Genomic DNA, 19589 nt, shown 5'->3' with positions numbered 1-19589 from the left:
GTCTTCTTTTACACCCTCATTATTGTTGCTGTTTGTAACAAGGCATGAACTGGACTACAGCCATCATATTCCTTTTGTTCATGAGTGACTGTAGAAAATCTGGATCTTGGTTTCGAGTCTTTTGCTGGTACCATTTTAGGTTCCACGTCAGTTAAGACATAAATGGACTACCTGGGCAACTTGTAGCTCAAAACGTCTGGTGGGCTACAACTTCCATCAGTCCTAACTCGCATAATCGAAAGAAAAGGATGATAGGAAGGCCAAAAGTTCCCCACCTCTGTGCTGCAGAGAAATCCAATGTCTCTGCCTCGAACGTTTGAAACCCCGGCATCTAATAATGCCCATTCAAAAGTGCAGGGAAGGCAGATAAATCCACGAAGGATACTAATCCACAAGAACAAGACACCTGTGGCATGCTAGGCCATTAGCCTGCTCTCCACAACCTTTACTGTTCTAGGTCACAAGCCATTTGTGACCCCCAAAACCAGAAGAGAAACCAGTTTTGCCTAGTTCTGCTACATGGTCACCTGGAGGCTGCTTCTGACTCGCCATAGGTGCCCTGCAAGTGACTATGTCTTACCAGGACTGCAGTGTTGGCCACGGTGGTCACGGCCGCCTGCACCACGGCCTGGGGCTGCTGGACCACCTGCACTTGAGCCTGGGGCTGAGGCTGGGCCTGCTGGGCTGTCCCTTGCTGAGCTTGCTGCTGGCCAGGCTGCTGTTGCTGCTGCGGCCCCGCTTGCTGCTGGGCCCGTTGCTGCTCAGCCAGAGCCTGGGGAAGGAGGAAGAGAAAAAGGTGTCGCTTGCCACTCAGGCGGCCCAAATGGAGGGGCAGTTATTAAGAGGGCCAAAGCCCTCTTGGCTTCCTCTCGGGTGCAGCTAAAAGCCTCCCGAGCTGAAAGGGAGATATCGTGAACTCCAGACAATGGGTGATCTGGTAAGTCTTCTCCACGCCTGTTTTTTTGGTAACGTATAGGAACACAGAAGAGCCTCGTGTGGCGCAGAGGGGTAAAGCAGCAGTTTCTGCAGCCGAAACTCTCCCCATGGCCTGAGTTCGATCCCAGCGGAAGCTGGTTTCAGGCAGCCGGCTCGGGTCGACTCAGCCTTCCATCCTCCCGAGGTCGGTAAAATGAGTACCCAGTTAGCTGCGGGAAAGGTAATAATGGCCGGGGAAGGCAACGGCAAACCACCCCGCTATAAGGCCTGCCAAGAAAACATCAGCGAAAGCTGGCATCCCTCCAAGAGTCAGTAATGACTCAGTGCTTGCACAAGAGGTTCCTTTCCTTTCATAGGAACACAGGAAGCTCCCAAGTCAGACCATGGGTCCATCTAACCCAGTACTGCAGACACTGACTGGCAGTAATAGCTCTCCAAGGTATTAGGCAGGATTTTTTCCCCCCCTTTCCCTACCTGGAGAAGCCGGGGATCGAACCTGAGACCTTCTCCATGCAAAGAAGGTGCTCTTGCACACTGAGCTAGGGTCCCTCCCCAAACCCTGGATCATAGGAACAAAGGAAGCTGGCTTATATGAAGTCCGACCATGGGTCCATCTAGTCCAGTACTGTCGACACTGACTGGCAGTGATGGCTCTTGAGGAATTTTTTCCTCGCCTGACCTGGAGAAGCCGGGGATAGAACCTGGGAGCTTCTGCATGCCAGGCATGTGCTCTATCACACTGAGCTATGGCCCCTCTTAATAGCTGCCTGGGGGGGGGGGGGGCTGATCCGGTCTTAGACAGCAGCACATGTGGAGGGGCATGTGACACCCCCCCCCCCCGGTGTTAATTTCCAGCTGAAAAACGGTCTGGGGAGAAAGACCCAACCCCCTCTGACTCCTCATGCTAGCGCTACTTCTAAATAAAAAGCAAGCATGGGAAAGACCATCACACAATTCTTTTTTTTTTTTTGAGCAGAGTTGGAAGGTTCCTACAAGGCCATCTAGTCCAACCCCCTGCTCAATGCAGGAATCCATGTGTTGTTCATTCAGGGTGCCGGCACTGGTTTCATTTAGGCGTCAAGTGAAGGCATGGCTTTTTAACAAAGCCTTCGATGGCTAAATTCGCCAAGCCTGTACAGAGTTTTAATTGGTTTTTACTGTCTTTAGATTCTATAGTGGTTTTAGCTTATTAATGGCTTGATTTGTTTTTAGCGGTGTACATTTGCTTGTTTTATATTGTTCGTATGGTTTTTATCTGTGCGCCACCCTGAGATCCTTGTAATGTAGGGCGGGATACAAATGTTTTAATCAATCAATCAATAACACTGCTCCCTGCGGAGTGGAGAAAACACGGCTTGGGACCGCAATACCTGACGGAACGCCCCTCCCGACATGAACCTACCCGTACACTGCGCTCAACATCTAAGGTTCTCCTCCGAGTGCCTACTCCGAAGGAAGCTCATAGGATGACAAAGAGGGAGAGGGCCTTTTCGGTGGTGGCCCCCCAATATTGGAATGATCTCCCTGATGAGGCTTGCCTGACGCCAACATTGTTATCTTTTCGACACCAGGTCATGACTTTTCTCTTCTCCCAGGCATTTAACAGCATTCAACAACATATGCTAAGTTTGTTTGTTTTTTAATGGACTCCAGAACTGTTGTGGTTTAAATGGATACTGTTGTTTTTGTATTTTGGATGGTTTTAAATTTTGTATACTTTTTTTTAATGTTCACTGTTTTTAACTTTTGTAAACCGCCCAGACAGCTTCAGCTATGGGGTGGTATATAAATTTAATAAATAAATACATACATACATAATCTGAGCAGCTATTCCTGACTTTTAGTCTCTCTCTTCCCCGATACAACCCACCCCACGTTCTACAACATCAGGACCTGTCCCACGTTCTACAACATCAGGTGAACTCAGTGGCAAAGAGCACCTTTTATCAGCTCAGGCTGATATACCAGCTGCGCCCTTATCTGGACAGAGATAGCTTAGCTACAGTTATCCATGCTCTGATAACCTCTCGTTTGGATTACTGCAATGCGTTATACGTGGGGCTGCCTTTGAAAACGGTCCGGAAACTTCAACTGGTGCAAAACAGGGCAGCAAGGTTATTAACAGGGACTGGCCGGCGAGATCACATTACGCCAGTCCTTTTACAACTTCATTGGCTGCCAGTCCAGGTCCGGGCCCAATTCAAAGTGCTGGTATTGACATTTAAAGCCCTAAATGGTTTGGGGCCAGGTTATCTGAAGGAATGCCTCCTCCCATATGTACCTACCCGGACCTTAAGATCATCTACAGGGGGCCTTCTCCGTGAGCCCCTGCCAAAGGAAGTGAGGCAGGTGGCTACTAGGAGGAGGGCTTTCTCCGCTGTGGCACCCCGGTTGTGGAACGAGCTCCCCAGAGAGGTCCGCTTGGCGCCTACACTATACTGCTTTCGTCGCCAGCTGAAGACCTTTTTATTCACTCAGTATTTTAACACTTAATTTTAACTTAAATTTAAATTTTACTGTTTTAACTCTGTATTTTAATCCTATATCAACTTTGCTGTGTGGTTTTATCCTGGTTGCGCTTTTTATACTGTATTTCGTAATTGTGTTTTAAACTGTTGGGTGTTTTACTGTGGTTTTAATTTTTGTGAACCGCCCAGAGAGCTTCGGCTATTGGGCGGTATAAAAATGTAATAAATAAATAAATAAATAAATACGACATAAACTAACATCAAATGAAGGACTGCTTATGAAAAGACAACAACTCAAAGCAAGGCTATAACAATCAACTGCTGGAATGACTAATACACATCTCTGTATGTTTCAAATGTTTGAAGCGTACTAGATTCATTAGCTGATCACCATTAACAACTAGACAGCGGTGAGGCTGGACCTCTTGCCAAACGGGCCCATTTTTTTGGCCTAGGAATTAGAACCTCTTTCTCTCTCTCTCGACATACCTTCTTCTCCTTCGCAATACGTTCAGCTCGGAGAGATGCAACTTGAATGGGCGGAAGAGGCTTATCGTAGTTGATGCCGCTTGAAACAGAAAAATAAATTAACTTGGACATTTTGAATAAGGAAAAAAAAATTACATGCAAGGGTTTTTAAATTCCACTGATTTTGATGGAAAAGCGAAGCACGTGTGTAAAATCGGCGGGTTTAGAAGCTCTTCACTTTACCTGGATTGTGCTCCGAAACAATCCCGTTCTTTCTCCAGATTTCTCCAAGGTTATTATGGGTAAGTGCTGGTTTTGCTCCAGCAACCCCACCCCACCCCTTCTGCCTGCCTGTAAACTTCTTACCTTTCTGCAAGTACTGAAGTGTGCTTGGGATTCTTCTGGAAAGGATTCATGCCAAGTCTGAAATACAATTTAAAAAGGGGCACCGTCGTAAAGCAATACTATTTAACAATGTCCCTTATATATTTATGTTTGGGGGAAAAAATATAAATAGAGAATCAGCCCATCTACCCTAAACTTCTTAATCATGGGAAGAGAGAAGAGAAGAGAGAAAATAAGTGTAACCGGCAAAGAACTCCAGGATGAACTGTATTGTGGACTTCAGGCCAGAGTTTTCTTGCCTGGTAAAATCTAGATTTGATGACTGCAATGTGTTGCACAACACAGGGCTGCCTTCAAAGACGACGTGGAAACATAGAATCATAGAATAGCAGAGTTGGAAGGGGCCTACAAGGCCATCAAGTCCAACCCCCTGCTCAATGCAGGAATCCACCCTAAAGCATCCCTGACAGATGGTTGTCCAGCTGCCTCTTGAATGCCTCTAGTGTGGGAGAGCCCACAACCTCCCTAGGTAACTGATTCCACCGTCGCACTGCTCTAACAGTCAGGAAGTTTTTCCTGATGTCCAGCCGGAATCTGGCTTCCTTTAACTTGAGCCCGTTATTCCGAATTCCCTGCTCTGGAGGTCAGGCATCAATTGGTGTAAACTGCAGCGGCTGACTGAACTCTCAGGAATCTCTCTCACCAGTGTTGAAACCATTCCACTGGCTTCCTCTTTGTTTCTGGGCACAATTCCTACTGGTCTTAGCCTCTAAAGCCGTATAAGAGCTGGGAACTAGGGTACGAATCAATCCCAAATTTAAGATTTGTATCAGGTGCCCTTCTCCAAATGTCCTTGCCTTCAGAAATGAGGCAGGTGATAAGTGGGTGAAGGACCTTTTCAGTGGTGGCACCCTGCTTATGAAATGCCTTCCCACGGGAGACTTGCCCAGCACCCTTATTATTTATTTCGCTTCAGGCAACGGGCTTAGAGAGTTGTTTTTTGTTTTTTAATGCCCAGGCATTTCAGCTGGTTCTTGCATCAATCACGAGATGGTTTTTGCACAGAATGGTTTTGCTGTGGTAGATTCAACAAGAATTATAGCTTGGCCACGGTGGTACAGGCATTGGTAACCTCAAGACTGGATTACTGCAATGTGCTCTATGTGGGGCTGTGGAAGCTGGAGCTAGTGCAGAACGCTGCAGCTCGGCTGTTGTCTGGAGCTGCCCCTTTCCAGCATGGAACTCCTCTGCTGAGGGAACTGCACTGGCTGCCTATTCGCTACCGGGCCACGTTTAAGGTTCTTGTACTTGTGTACAAAGCCCTAAACAACTTGGGACCAGGATACCTGAGAGAGCGCCTTCTCCCCTATCAACCTGCCCGGTCACCTGAGGGCCTGCTCCTGGTGGTTCCACGTAGACCCATCCTCTGATTGGAGTCCACCAGGGGAAGAGCGTGGTAGCCCCCCTCCTATAGAATTCCCTGCCTCCGGAGGTCAGGCAGGCACCAACTTTTTATTCATTTCGGCGCCTCCTGAAAACACCTTTATTCCAGGAAGCCTTTCCTTAATGACCAGCCACGGTTCACTTTTCATTTTGCTTTTTTTAAAATTCTATTTTAAGGTGTTTTATTCTGTTTTTTATTTTATCTTGTACAGCGCTCCGTAATTTTGAATGGGGAGCGGTGTATAAATATTGTAAATAAAAACTTACAGGGGTTTGATGGGGGGACTTCTCTTGCCAGCAATCATTTTCATAATCTCAAAATGATTCGTGTAAAGCTGGGTGTGTGTTGAGCCTTCATCTTGGGCATAAAGCTGATTAGTTCGAAGTGGACGACTGTTCTTTGTCTAAAGGCGAACGAAACCACAAAAACTTCACACAGAGCAATAAAAACCACAGAGACGCTTCTGCCTCAGATATGCCCACCTACGTAAGAGTTCCGATATACTAAGAATGCAAAGACCAAGCAAAGGTCAAACACAAAACTTTGAATATAAGCTTAGGGCCCGGATCTTAAGCGTGGTTGACAGAGGAGAGTGAGCCAGGGTTTGCGTGATCCTTCTCCCACCTGCATGCTCCCTCGCTTTGCTTTTCAGAGATAACCATAGTGTGGCCTGACAGCTGCATTAACGCTAGCCTAGCTTCAACCCAGCATTTGCCAAGCAGGGACTGAAGGAGATTTGCAAGCGCTGCTTCAACTTAACCATGGTTAGCTCTGAAATGGAAAGGGGAGGGCGGGCTCCCGTAAGAGATGGGCAGGAGGAGGCAGGGAGCCCGTGGGCTGCTCTCCGTCTCATAACCACGGCTAAGGGATTGGGCAACAAACCTGTATGGAGCTGATCTGAGCGTATGAAATTAAGGATTTTTTTTTAAAAAAAAATGGACACCAGATTAAGCTGCAATTAATCATGAAAGTAGATTGGAAAGTTATGGACGCTTTGGAAATGCTCCTCCGCCTCTACCTCCACAGCATCCTTAACCCTGAAAACAACTCCGTTCTTATCCTTGCACTCCAGAAGAATTCTGCATCACCTCTGGAGCAGCTTCAGATCGCCTTCCGCCTTCCTTTCTCTTTTGCCTATTTCCCTTCTGAGAAGATCCAAGCCGACCACCTGAAGAACCCTCCTTATTATCTTCTGTGGGGCAGCTACGGACGGAAACAGGGGCTGGACTGGGGCCACAAGGGGGCCCTTGGCTGACCAGACCAATTGCACCACCATCAGGAGCTTGGCAGGGTGATCCACCCCTTTCTTTAGTGGATTCGTTGTCAATCACTTGATTTGGAAGAGTGGGGGGGGGAGCTGCTTTCCCCCGCCACGCGCACTTTGCTCTCGCCTACCTTGCCTTAAATTACCCAGGCCAGCTGTGACATCAGAGCAGCCAAGCCAATGGGCAGCCAGAAAGGCCAGAACACCTCCGCCTAGCAAGCCCTACTGTGGCGTGGGAGTATTTCAGCCATACTCTTCTCAGATGAACATGCTAGTACTACTTTTGTACTGTACTTTTTAAATCCTGCTCTTCCTCAAAAGATGCAGAGCAGCTAACATGGGGCTTTTAAGTGCTCTCCCATCCAGTCACTGATCAGGTACATATCTTTTTCGGTGCCAGGTTAAGACCTTTCTCTTCTCCCAGGCAGTTAACAACATGGGCTGAGTTTGTTCGTTTCGAACTTTCCCCAGAATAGCTGTTTTCATGAGGATACTGTTGCTTTTAGGCTTATGTTTTAAAATTGTGTATAATTGTTTTTAATGTTTCCTGTTTTTAACTTTTGTAAACCGCCCAGAGAGCTTTGGCTATGGGGCGGTATATAAATGCAATACATACATAAATAAATAAATACCTGCTAAGTTTCAACAATGCCATAGCATCATGTGCTCCTTGGCCATTCACCAAGCATACATAAAGACACCCACCCACCCCACCCTCCTCCTCCTCCTTGAACTGGCTTCCTAACAAATTCTTTGTTCATATGCAACATCTCACAGGTTTTACTAAATTTCGCTCTTCAGAAAAGAAGCTTAGCGTACGCTGCTGCAGCCTGATGCCTAAAGCTCCCTTATCTCCAGGGCCCAACACTTCCCCCTTCGAGCGCAGTCTGGTTTCCAGCAAGCTGTGTCGATGTCTTACTACCCCCTTTGACTACTACGACTACTGTGCAACTACATTTCTGCAGCTGTAAATTGGGGGGTGATACATTACCTGATGGGGCGTTGCAGGGATTAATTCATTAAATGTCTGCAAAGCAATCAGATTTCAAAATGAAAAGTAAAAAAAAGGCTAGTAACAAAACATTTTAATTTTTTTAAAAAAATACTAATTGTAATAATCACGTGGAATGAAGTGGCATTTCTGGGAGGTGGACAAAACACTGTTGTTGTTTTTAAAGTATTCAAGCTGGCTAAAGCGGCTTAAGCGTGAGAAATCGTTCTTTAATTCACATCTTTGAGACAAAGGCCACCTGGCGCCATGATCTATTGCAGTGGTTCTCAACCTGGGGCACTCCAGATGTGTTGGACTGCATCTCCCAGAATGCCCCAGCCAGCAGAGCTGGCTGGGGCATTCTGGGAGTTGTAGTCCAACACATCTGGAGCGCCCCAGGTTGAGAACCACTGATCTATTGCGTCAATGCGAAATAGACGTGAAGGCTTTAAATGGCCAGTTCAGCGTTCAAATCGGGACTCAAATAATTGGGTCTCCTACTTCATCTTGTGTCCACCTCTGCTGATGCTTAAGATACCAGACTGTCTGCAATGCAACAACAATTTATAAGTGCACACCTTATAAATGCTTTTTGTCTTCTTCTTAGGGTTCGCTTCATACATAAGCTGTAAAATAAGAAGCAAAGTTTGACTTTCTGCGATGGGTTTGGGGGTAGATTAGTGACAAATATAGAAAGTCTCTATTAGAGCCAGTGTGGTACAGTGGACAGAGGGTGGAGCTTAAGGCCTGGAAGGTCAGGGGGGTCATATCCCTGATGAACCCCCCCCCCAAAAAAAAGAGGTAGAAGGGGGAGCATGCCAGGAGGCCTTGGACAAGCTACTATGTCTCAGTCTCAACTCCCCCATCAGTAAAATGGGCTTAATGACAACCTAGCTCACAGGGTTGATGCGAGGAATCTAAAGCACCTTGAAAATTTAATCCAAAAGACAAAAAATAAAAGGGGGGGGGGAGTGCCACATAAAACGACAAAAATATCACAAAGTAGGCTTATCTTTTACAAATTGTACACCACTAGCTTCTGCCGCTGACACCCCAACAGAGTGTGCGAGGAAGACGCGGGTTCCGGCTTACACCCACCTTCCCTTCCTCTCTTGGAATGACGACGTTCTCGTAGCGGTTCCGGCACTGCTTGGGGGAGCGATAAACGCGGCTGCAGGAGTTCACCACGTCGCTGACCAGGTCCCAGTTGGGGGTGTGCGCTGGGGACACCACCGCGAGGTTGAGGGGGAGCTCCAGCAACTGTTTGACCGCCTGCAAACGAGAAAAGCCCAGCAAATGCAGGAAAGCAGGAGGCAGAGACGCACCTGGTTCGTCTTTTTCCTTCTGTAAGGATGTAAAGTCTGTAAGACTTTGTATTTCTGGGCGCAAAGATTACTGCAGACGCTGACTGCAGCCAGGAAATCAGAAGACGTTGACTTCTTGGGAGGAGAGCAATGACAAATCTTGATAAAATAGTTAAGAGCAGAGACACCACACTGACAACAAAGGTCCGCATAGTTAAAGCAATGGTATTCCCCGTAGTAACCTATGGCTGCGAGAGCTAGACCATAAGGAAGGCTGAGCGAAGGAAGAGAGATGCTTTTGAACTGTGGTGTTGGAGGAAAATGCTGAGAGTGCCGTGGACTGCAAGACGATCCAACCAGTCCATACTCCAGGAAATAAAGCCAGGCTGCTCACTTGAGGGAATGGTATTAAAGGCAAAACTGAAGTACTTTGGCCACATAATGAGAAGACAGGACACCCTGGAGAAGAGGCTGATGCTAGGGAAAGTGGAAGGCAAAAGGAAGAGGGGCCGACCAAGGGCAAGATGGAGGGATGATATTCTGGAGGTGACAGACTTGACCTTGGGGGAGCTGGGGGTGGCGACGGCCGACAGAAAGCTCTGGCGTGGGCTGGTCCATGAAGTCACGAAGAGTCGGAAACGACTGAACGAATAAACAAAGGGGTCCCCAGATAGCCTTGATCCCACCCCCCGGCCTTTTCCACAATCAGGTTTTGAGCAGGTTTTTCTCCTGGTCCCTAAAAAGTTGAAATGCCCCTCCTAACACTTAGTTACCACAGTTAAGAGCTTGAAGCTAAACATAGGATGGCATTTTTGGCCCTCCCACTTTTGCTGTTGGCTCCGCCCATCGCTGAAATGCACCCCCTACTTCCAAGGGAGTCTCCAAAATGGAATCAGCCATCTTTAAAGTGAGAAACAAGGCAAGCAAAAGCTATGTTCCCTGTCTGCTTTGGGCTGATACTGGAGTTGCAGAAAATTAGTTACTTGGCTCACAGACAGTTTAAATCTTCTGAACTATTAGCAACAATAGTTGCTAATAAACTGGTTCATGAAGTCACGAAGAGTCGGAAGCGACTGAACGAATAAACAACAACAAGGATGCTCACCTGGAGGAGGGCCCAATCCTCACTGATGAGCCATTCGGGGTTGTCTTGGCCTGCCTCGGCAGCCGGCTTCACCAGCGTGGGCAGGGGCTTGGCAAACTGCGTCTGCTGCTTCAGCAGGATGTTCTTCTTCTGCTCTTTGCCCTCCCGACGCATTTTCAGCATCCCCGGAGTGGCTCGGTCAAAGAGCGACCGGGGAGGAATGACCGTCTCCCCGTGGCGTTGTTTCTTCTTCCGTCCTGCAGCTGGAACAAGTGGTGGCACCCTCAGAGAGGCAGTCAGGAAAGGGGGGGAGGGAAACACGAGACGTGCAAAATCTAGCAGCCACCTGACTAGTGCTGGCTCTCTGGGACCTCAGGTAGATGGTCGTTCACATCAACAAGTCCTTTTTTGAAGCTGGAGAAGCCAAGGGTTGAAATGGGACCCTTCTGCAAGCCAAGCAGGCACCCGGCCTCTCATCAACGGCTGCTGCTTTGAGGACCTGACCTCTTGCCCATGACATCTGTCACTGGACCCTTTGAATGTGGCCTCTGGAACTTTAACTCTGCCCATCCTGCCTCTTGCTCCTTAGCTCTAACTCTAACACAGACAGACAATCAGTAATTCCCTCTCTGCATGGAGCCCCAAACCGGATCATTTGAGGACCGGTCTCCTCCATGGCAATTTTTTTTTCCATTTCACATCTTGTTAAATCATCCAGAGTAGCCGACAGATTCCATAGCCTTCACAGTAAAATCCTAAACTTTGCTTTCTTTCCTGCACAAAAGCCCTTTACTTTTCACCCACCAAGGAAAAACAGGGATTCTTTCTATAAAGCCCCAAATCCACCCAAACGCTTACCGGAAGGATCCGTTTTGTGGCGCTTACGCTCCTTCCGGACATACACGGGAGGCAGCTTGGACTCTGGAATTGGGGTGGTCTCATACATCAGACACATGACAGAGTCAATATAAATGTCATTGTCATCCTGCGGCGGGGTTGGAGGAGTCCAGAGCTACACAAAAGATCAGGAGAGTTACCCCAAAGTTGCATGTATAATTAGTTACTTACTTAAATATACAGGTGTGTGTGTGTGTGTGTGTGTTTCTGCATTCAGGTTATAAAAAATAAACAGAAAAGCTTACTGGCATTATTTCAGTTTGTCCATCTGGGCCTTCATAAATATATTCCTGCAGAGGGGAGAAAAAAAAGAGAAGTGATTCATTCACAGTACTGATGGTATCAGAAAATGAAACCTATGATCACTCGCACTAACAGCAAACTCAAACCGCCCAGAGAGCCCTGGCTATGGGAGCGGTATATAAGTGTAATAAATAAATAAATAAATAAATAAGTGAGGAGTGCTGAAAGAAATGGATGAAAACTCTGGAGATGCGGAAATGGGATGACTTTGTAACAATTTGGTGGTTCCAAATAAAACCATACTATGGCTTTGGATCTGCTGAGAATAGTGGGATTTGCCTTCTGAGAAAAAATGTATACTGAGAAACAAAAGGGGGGCATCCAAATAACCAGGGGACCCTGAGAACTATGAACAAGGGAGGTGTTTAAAAACAACAACTAAGGGGATTTTTTTAAATCCCAAAACAGCTTGATGGGGACTGAGAATTTTGTTAGTCATAAGAACATAAGAAGAGCCCTGATGCTGGATCAGACCAAGGGTCCATCTAGTCCAGCACTCTGTTCACACAGTGGCTAACCAGCCGTCGACCAAGGACCAACAAAGCAGGACATGATGCAACAGCACCCTCCCACCCATGTTCCCCAGCAAATGGTGTATACAGGCTTACTGCCTCTGCTACTGCAGGTAGCACATAGCCATCAGGGCTAGTAGCCACGGATAGCCTTCTCCTCCTCCAGGAATTTATCCAACCTCCTTTTAAAGCCATCCAAATTGATGGCCCTCACTACAACTTGTGGTAGTGAATTCCATAATTTAACTATGTGAAGAAGTCTCCCACCAATCAGCTTCGTGGGATGTTGAGTATCAACTGGAAAAGGGAAGCAGAAGACTTGAGGCAGGCGGCTGGGGCGACCATATGAAATCTCGTACGCCCATGCCCCAGTCTCCTTGCCCTCCCTGCCCTCCAGAAAGGCCCCCTTTTCCTGTTTCCAAGCTCGGAGGGAAGCGAGATTTCTGGGCTCCAAGGTCAAAGCCCCGTTTCCAGCCTTGGAGTCCATGAAACCGAATAATCCTACATCCCCCCAGACACTGCCTAGGGGAGACAGGATTGCTCCCGCAGAGCATCCCTGAAGGAGGGCGAGGACATCCGATATCTTGCTAGAGGTGAGGATACACCAGGACATTTTGTTCTCCGATCCCATTCATAAAGGTTTTAAGAGCTACTGAAGCTTTGTAGAAGCTGGCAAGTAAATTACTTTGTTGTATGCATCTTCCCGGGTGTAGGTAAGGAGTTCTTCCTCCTCCCCGCCCAAAAGCATTTTCTCTTCTTGATCTTTGAGCTCCTTCAGACGATGCGTCTCCCACACCTTTTTCGCTTTCTTCACTTCCGCCTAGATCAGTTTGAAAAGGAAAAACACAGAGGCGTTACATGTAGCCTTGCTGGGAGTGGGGGGGGGGGGGCATTTGCTGTCTGAATGTGCATTCGGTTGCACCCCAAAGGCTCTCTTCTCGACTTTTCGTTTCTATATAATTTTATTTCCCTTACTGTCGCTTCGGACAATTTTATTAGGAACACAAGCTAATCAGCCTCAATAATTAAATATCCTAGCCATGAGAGGTGGCGGCGGGGAGTGGGTGGGTGGGGATCACTAATACACCCGTGTATTTTACAAGGAAAGTAGAAGGAGGAGGGCTTTCTCTGCTGTGGTACCCCGGCTGTGGAACGAGCTCCCCAGAGAGGTCCGCCTGGCGCCTACACGGTACTCTTTCCATCACCAGCTGAAGACCTTTTTATCTTATCAGTATTCTAATGCCTAATTTAACTTAAATTTAAACTTTGCTGTCTTTGTTCTGTATTTTAATTTCTGTCAATTTCTGCCATGTGGTTTTTATCCTGGTTGTGCTTTTTACATTGTATTTTGTGTTGTTGTTTTCAGACTGTTGGTTGCTTTATTATGCTCTTCGTGGTTTTAATTTTTGTGAACCGCCCGGAGAGTTCGGCGCACCGCCTGCGTGGAGCTCGTTCCGGAAACTTCTATAGCTGAGGAAACGGTTTTGGCGGGAACCCGTCCCCCACCATCAACTGACCACTCAATTAACCAGTCCCAAGAAAAACGAGCATTTTCCCTCCTTGCAATCTCACCCCCCCCACACACACTTTTTATTTATTTTTTACATCCAGCCTGATGAAAAGCTCTGGAGATCTTGTTTAGAACATTATAACAATTTGGTTATTCCAAATAAAGGTATTACCATATTATGGCTTTAAGAAAAAACCTTGTATCTTAAGAATTTCCATTCGATTTTGCTTTCTTTCATATAGGGCCCTTCCAGATGTTTTAGTGCCTAATACTGTAGGAGTAACGATTACCCTATACATATACACACACACAAACTATACCTCATTTTCTTTTGGTTCACTCTCATCAGTGGAAATATGGAAGAGCTCCAGGTAATTTAAAGCATATTTTTCAATCGGGGTGAGCTGAGGAAAGATACAGAAAAGTAATTATCTGACAAATTAAATGCTAAAGTTCCATCAGAATTTACCAAATCTTAAATTAAAAACCCTATCATCAGACTTTTGTCATTCAAAAGGAGGTAACAGTGGGTCAACAGGGATTTTTCAGGTCTCTCGACCATTCTATCAGTTCAAGGTGTTGAATACGCAGCAATCATCCCGTCTTGCCTCTTAAATATTACGGAGAAAAATGAGAAAACTGTTTTATGCACGTCTACTTGCACAGAGGAATAATATTTAATGTATCAAATAAAACTGTTTATAACATGAGTAATGAAGAAAACTCAATGGTCAAAACAACCCACAAGTTTGAAATGTACTTGAAATCAGACTTTAATCCCAATACATTTTTGCTGAATCAATCCTTGGCAGAGCTAATAGTGCTGGGTTTTTTAAATTACCATCGTAAAAGGCTTTTAAAAAGGCCGTTTTCTAACGTTTGAGAATTTTAGTCTCATCAAAATCACTGATCAAAGTCTCTGCATCAGTACAGGGTACTGCGTGCAGTTATGTTTGCTTCATTTACACCACTATCACCACTACCAACAAATTTATTTTGTGTAGCAAAAGCCATTACAAAAAACAGGACACATAAAAACAAACCTGTCTAAAGTCATGGGATTTTTACGTCTTTGGGCTGCAGCAATTAGATGTAGGGCTGCAACGTTTAGGGTGCAAGTCTATGCTGGTATTAACATTCAAAGCCCTAAATGGCTTGGGCCTGGGTTATCTTCCCTATGCACCTGCCCGGACTCTAAGATCATCCTCAAGGGTCTTTCTCCATGAACCCCTGCCAAAGGAAGTGAGGCAGGTGGCTACCAAAAGGAGGGCCTTCTCTGCTGTGGCACCCCGGCTGTGGAACGAGCTCCCTAGAGAGGTCTGTCTGGCACCTACCTTGTACTCTTTTCGACGACAGGTCTTAATTCGTTTAACTTTGCTGTTTTAAATCTGTATTTTAAAATCTCTGCATTGCTGCTTGGTTTTATTCTTGTTTCGGTTCTAATTGTACTTTTATGTTGTATTTTATATTGTGTGGCTTAAGTTTTATGCTCTATGGTTTTAATTTCTGTGAACCGTCCAGAGAGCTTCAGCTATTGGGTGGTGTAGAAATGCAATCAATCGAAATAAATATGCATGTTTAGACTGGGGGGAAAGTCCTACAATGCCCAGCATTCCAATGCTGGGCTTTGTAGGACTTTTTTTCCCAGTCTAAACATGCATAAGATTGCAGCCTAAGTCAGTTTTTAAAAGGTGCCCCTTGTTCTACGGGGAAGAACTTATACAAATTCCACAGAGCAAGCCCCGTGTCTTGGTAGAGACATCCTGCTACCTTATCCAGGCAGACTGCAGATTTTTTTAAAAAGGTATCTTCAACCACGAATGGAAATCATTTGAGGTTTGGTTTTAGTCTGGGAGTTTTAGTCTGGCTTGTGCCTCATGAGAGTGTTTGGTGTGTGAGGAGTGAGAAGAGATAGGATTTTCAGGGACTTGGGATTGTTGTTTTAAAGATAAAAATAAGCAGGTTTGACCTAAATTGAAATACCAAAGATGTGTTAAATTTCAATAAACTGTACTTTGTGTTCTGTTACCACAAACCGCGCGTCAGCTCGGATTTATTACCTGCTATATTACACAGCGTAAAAATATTTAACAATACACCAGCAGTTCAGTACCTCAGTAATAGAACCTATTTTCCAAAACCCTTTACCTTGTTCCCTCACATATAGAGGAAAGGTTGTGTTGTTTTTACCCTTTCCTCAGGCTTTTCAAGAGGTGGCCACTTGGCTTGAGAAAGGTGTGCCAGGCAAGGCCTTCTGTGTGAGGTCGGTGCCGTCGCATATTATCATACTATCAACTGACTCTGCAGAGGCCATCAGTGAGGGAGGGCGCAGCAGCCAGGCACCTCTCCATCGTGCCTGGGTCCAGCTCCAGCTGAGAGCCCCCTCCCTCCTGCTACCAACTGTAACTGCAGAGGCCACCAGTGAGGGAGGAAGCAGCAGCCAGGCACCTCTCCACCGTGCCTGGGTCCAGCTCCAGCTGAGAGCCCCCTCCCTCCTGCTGTCAAGTGTCTCTGCAGAGGCCATCAGTGAGGGAGGGCGCAGCAGCCAGGCACCTCTCCATCGTGCCTGGGTCCAGCTCCAGCTGAGAGCCCCCTCCCTCCTGCTGCCAACTGTCACTGCTAAACTTTGCAACTAAGAATGTAGTACCTGAATTTTCTTTGCTTTCCCCCTTCCTCCTCCCTCCCAATCCCCTTTCCTTTTGTGTCATGATTTTTAGATTGTAAGCCTGTCGTCAGGGGCTGTCAAGAAATATTTTCGTAAGCTGCCATGAGAGCCTTTTTTGGCTGAATGGCGGGATAAAGATGCTTAAATAAATATAAATAAATAAATCGACCGCACCTGATCCACAACAGCATCCAGCTCCTGCAGGTGAGAAGGCTCATCGAGATACCGGGACTTGCCCAGTTCCAAAACGAACGGTTCCAAAGCCGATTCCGTCCCCGTATCCAGATCACGTGCGTTCAACTCTTCCTCCTCTTGTCGCTCTGTACTTTTCAGAGCCTTTTAAAAACACAAAGTGTATTTTTTCATATGGACACAGATGAACAGATACCGCCTTAAAAATAAAATAAAAATAAATAAAACCTGTATCCTGTGGCTTGCATAGATTGGGTAGGAAGTTTATGCACAGGAAGCTGCAACGCTTATTCCAGACAGTCAAGCCCTGCCCTGCAATGATTTGCATTCGAGTGATTTGTACTTAAATTACCTCTATGAAAGGCCTTGCAACTTTGGGGGAGATGGTTTCAGATGGGGAGGGCTCCTGTGAAAGCATCACAAATTCTTCCGCTTTCACCCGGAAGCCAGAATCCTCCATTGGAGAATGAACCTCAAAGAGTTCCTGAATTGTTTGCTGCGGGAAGAAGGGGACGGAGGGAAAACAGTTTTTGTAAAAAGCAAAAATAAATCACAGATCTCGTATTCTTGGGGAGAAGTCCATATACGTTGTGTTCTCTAAGTAACGCAGGGATAAATAAAACAAATATACTTCCATCTGAAGGAGAAACAAAATTGGGGGGAAAAACCACCCCTGAACATGACCTCCACAAAACTTTAACAACCCTCTTTGGGAGAAATTCTGGCCAAGCAGAAATGTAAATGGGGCTCTTCATTAACTAACAAAATATCACAATCCAGACTACCAGTAGTGACTTAGACATTGACTCAGAAGGAGGCAGACAAATAGCATGGACCACAAAAGTGCTGGATCTGGGCCAAGTCGCCACTGAGCTGTAGTCCAAGAACTAGAGACCTTCTAAACCCAAACCCCTGAGCCACTGGCTGCAGTTAATGTACCCCGTGATGTGGATCCTAATGAGGAACCCGCATCCTCACCCCCAAAAGCGTAATAGTCCTGCCTTGGAAGGAAGTGGGAGGAATACACACCACTGTGAGATTACCTCTGCTTGGGAAGTCAAATACAAACTCTTTAGGTGGGCCTGTTCAGAAGACACCTTAAACCCTGCTGGTTAAGGCTTTTGGTTAAAGAGCAGGGGTTTAAGGTGTCTTGTAAGATGCGTTTTGCTAAACCCTGCTCACTCACTAACCACAGTCAGACCGCCTGCAGCAAGGTTAGCGGCTCTAACTGTGGCTTAAAGTGTTGTGAGCGACAGCTCGGCTTGTGGTTAAGTGCTAACCCCAGAGAACCAGAGTTTCGCTAACCACTGAGCCTGAAATGTCGTCTGAACAGGCCCAGTCAGTCTCAAGAGGATTGGGGGGGGGGGGCGCGGAGGCTCAGGAGTCTGCACTTTAAACCCAAACAAGCAGAGAATGTTTCAGAAAAACAGAAAAGAGCATTTCGATAAAATAATAATACCTGTGTCAAAAAGGCCATAGAATAGTCATTTCCCTGAGCAGCTACTTCTCGGATCAAATCCTTAGTGCCGTTTTTTAAGAGCTTCTCTTCTACCGAGTTCCCGCTGACAAGCCTAAAGAAACCAGAGAGGTCTACGAAAACCTTAAAAGTAGAGAGCAAAACCAATGTAGCTAGGGCAAGCTGAATTTCACTGAGTCGCCAAGATTGGAAAATGTTTCTTTTCTTTTCTTTTCTTTAAGACTACAGCCAAAACTGATGGGAACTGAAGCCCAAAACATCGGCAGGGGGGACGGGGGACGACCAAGTCAGGGAATGTTGTGGTATAGAAAGACTTTGAACACAGTAATAACATGCCTCTGCAAAACCAACGCTAGAGGCTACCGGCATTGCTGCAGGATCTCTTTTTCATACATCAGCGTGCTCTGAATATAAAGTCACTGTATTTTAAAGTCAGCACTATAGCTAGCTTGCATGTGTGTGTGTGTGTGTGTGATAGTTTCCATCTCAGGCCTGAGCTAATACATGCAGCCAAAAGATGTGATGGAATGGATTGCACAACCTCAAACAGGAGGTAGTGGGGAGGGGGGCAGGAAGAGAACCACATGTTTATATGTATCAAGGACAAAAGGTGCTAGAACATAAGAACATAAGAAGAGCCCTGATGCTGGATCAGACCGAGGGTCCATCTAGTCCAGCACTCTGTTCACACAGGGGCCAACCAGCTGTCGACCAGGGACCAACAAAGCAGGACATGGTGCAACGGCACCCTCCCGCCCATGTTCCCCAGCAACTGGTGCGCATAGGCTTACTGCCTTTGATACTAGAGGTAGCATATAACCATCAGGGCTAGTAGCCCATGATAGCCTTCTCCTCCAGGAATTTATGCAACCCCGTTTTAAAGCCATCCAAATTGGTGGCCATCACTACATCTTGGGGCAGTGGATTCCATGGTTTAACTATGATCTGGGTGAAGGAGTCCTTCCTTTTATCTGTCCTGGCCAGGAAGAAAGGGCTGGGGCTGTCAGCCATGGACCCACAAGCAAGAGCACCCTTCCCACCCATGTTCCCCAGCAACTGGTCTGTAGGGCTTACTGCCTCGGATACTGGAGGGAGCACATAGCCATCAGGACTAGTAGCCATTGATAGCCTTCTCCTCCAAGAATTTATTCATCCAAATTGGTTTGCCATCATGACACCTTGCGGTAGCGAATTCCATAATTCAACTCTGCGCTGTGCGAAGAAATCCTTCTTTTTATGTGTCCCGAATCTCTCACCAGTCAGCTCTGCCCCTTTCGCTGGCGTGCTGGTTTTCCGTTGGCAGAACGGCGACTTTGCAAGACTCACCTGTAGATATGGATGTCCTTGCACCTTCCGATCCGGTCGCACCATTCCTGAGCCTTCGCGTCCATTACGGGATTTAAATCGTTGTCGTAGAACACAACGGTGTCGGCCTCCACCAGGTTGACGCCCGTGGAGCGACTGTGTGAGGAAAGGATGGCACAGAAGATGCGCTTGTCTCTGTTGAAGGTCTTCATGAGCTCCTTGATCAGAAAAGGGGGGGGGGGGGAGAAGCAGACCGTCAGCACAGATTATAAGGCACTTGGCACTCACAGATGAGTTGACAAATATCAGCTCCGGTCTTCACTCCGAGAACAAAGCATGTTAAGACAGCCTTGTAAATAAGCCCACAAAAGTCACTAGCCAAAATTTATTATCTGTTATCCATGCTGGCTGTGGAGGAAGAGGC

General features: G+C 46.6%; 1 protein-coding gene across 5 annotated transcripts in view; it reads right to left on the bottom strand.

Annotated features, from left to right (window-relative positions):
* EP400 (E1A binding protein p400) overlaps window positions 1-19589 on the bottom strand; it is an 83501-nt gene that overhangs the window by 13545 nt on the left and 50367 nt on the right. For 4 of the 5 annotated variants that reach the window (XM_063144237.1, XM_063144239.1, XM_063144240.1 and 1 more), the window contains 16 exons: window positions 19187-19383; window positions 17843-17954; window positions 16736-16879; window positions 16366-16527; window positions 13847-13930; window positions 12702-12836; window positions 11447-11491; window positions 11163-11316; window positions 10326-10567; window positions 9015-9188; window positions 8495-8542; window positions 7917-7952; window positions 5928-6064; window positions 4239-4295; window positions 3894-3972; window positions 581-772 (listed from right to left, as the gene is read on the bottom strand). In XM_063144237.1, the coding sequence (XP_063000307.1) occupies window positions 581-772; window positions 3894-3972; window positions 4239-4295; window positions 5928-6064; window positions 7917-7952; window positions 8495-8542; window positions 9015-9188; window positions 10326-10567; window positions 11163-11316; window positions 11447-11491; window positions 12702-12836; window positions 13847-13930; window positions 16366-16527; window positions 16736-16879; window positions 17843-17954; window positions 19187-19383 (1998 nt within the window). The remainder of the gene's footprint in view (window positions 1-580; window positions 773-3893; window positions 3973-4238; window positions 4296-5927; window positions 6065-7916; window positions 7953-8494; window positions 8543-9014; window positions 9189-10325; window positions 10568-11162; window positions 11317-11446; window positions 11492-12701; window positions 12837-13846; window positions 13931-16365; window positions 16528-16735; window positions 16880-17842; window positions 17955-19186; window positions 19384-19589) is intronic. The other variant, XM_063144241.1, reaches the window with a different exon arrangement.

This window comes from Elgaria multicarinata, chromosome 18 (assembly GCF_023053635.1).
Source record: "Elgaria multicarinata webbii isolate HBS135686 ecotype San Diego chromosome 18, rElgMul1.1.pri, whole genome shotgun sequence".
NCBI lineage: Eukaryota > Metazoa > Chordata > Lepidosauria > Squamata > Anguidae > Elgaria > Elgaria multicarinata.
Note: the sequence above shows the minus strand (reverse complement) of the source record. Positions and strands in the feature narration are given on the sequence as shown.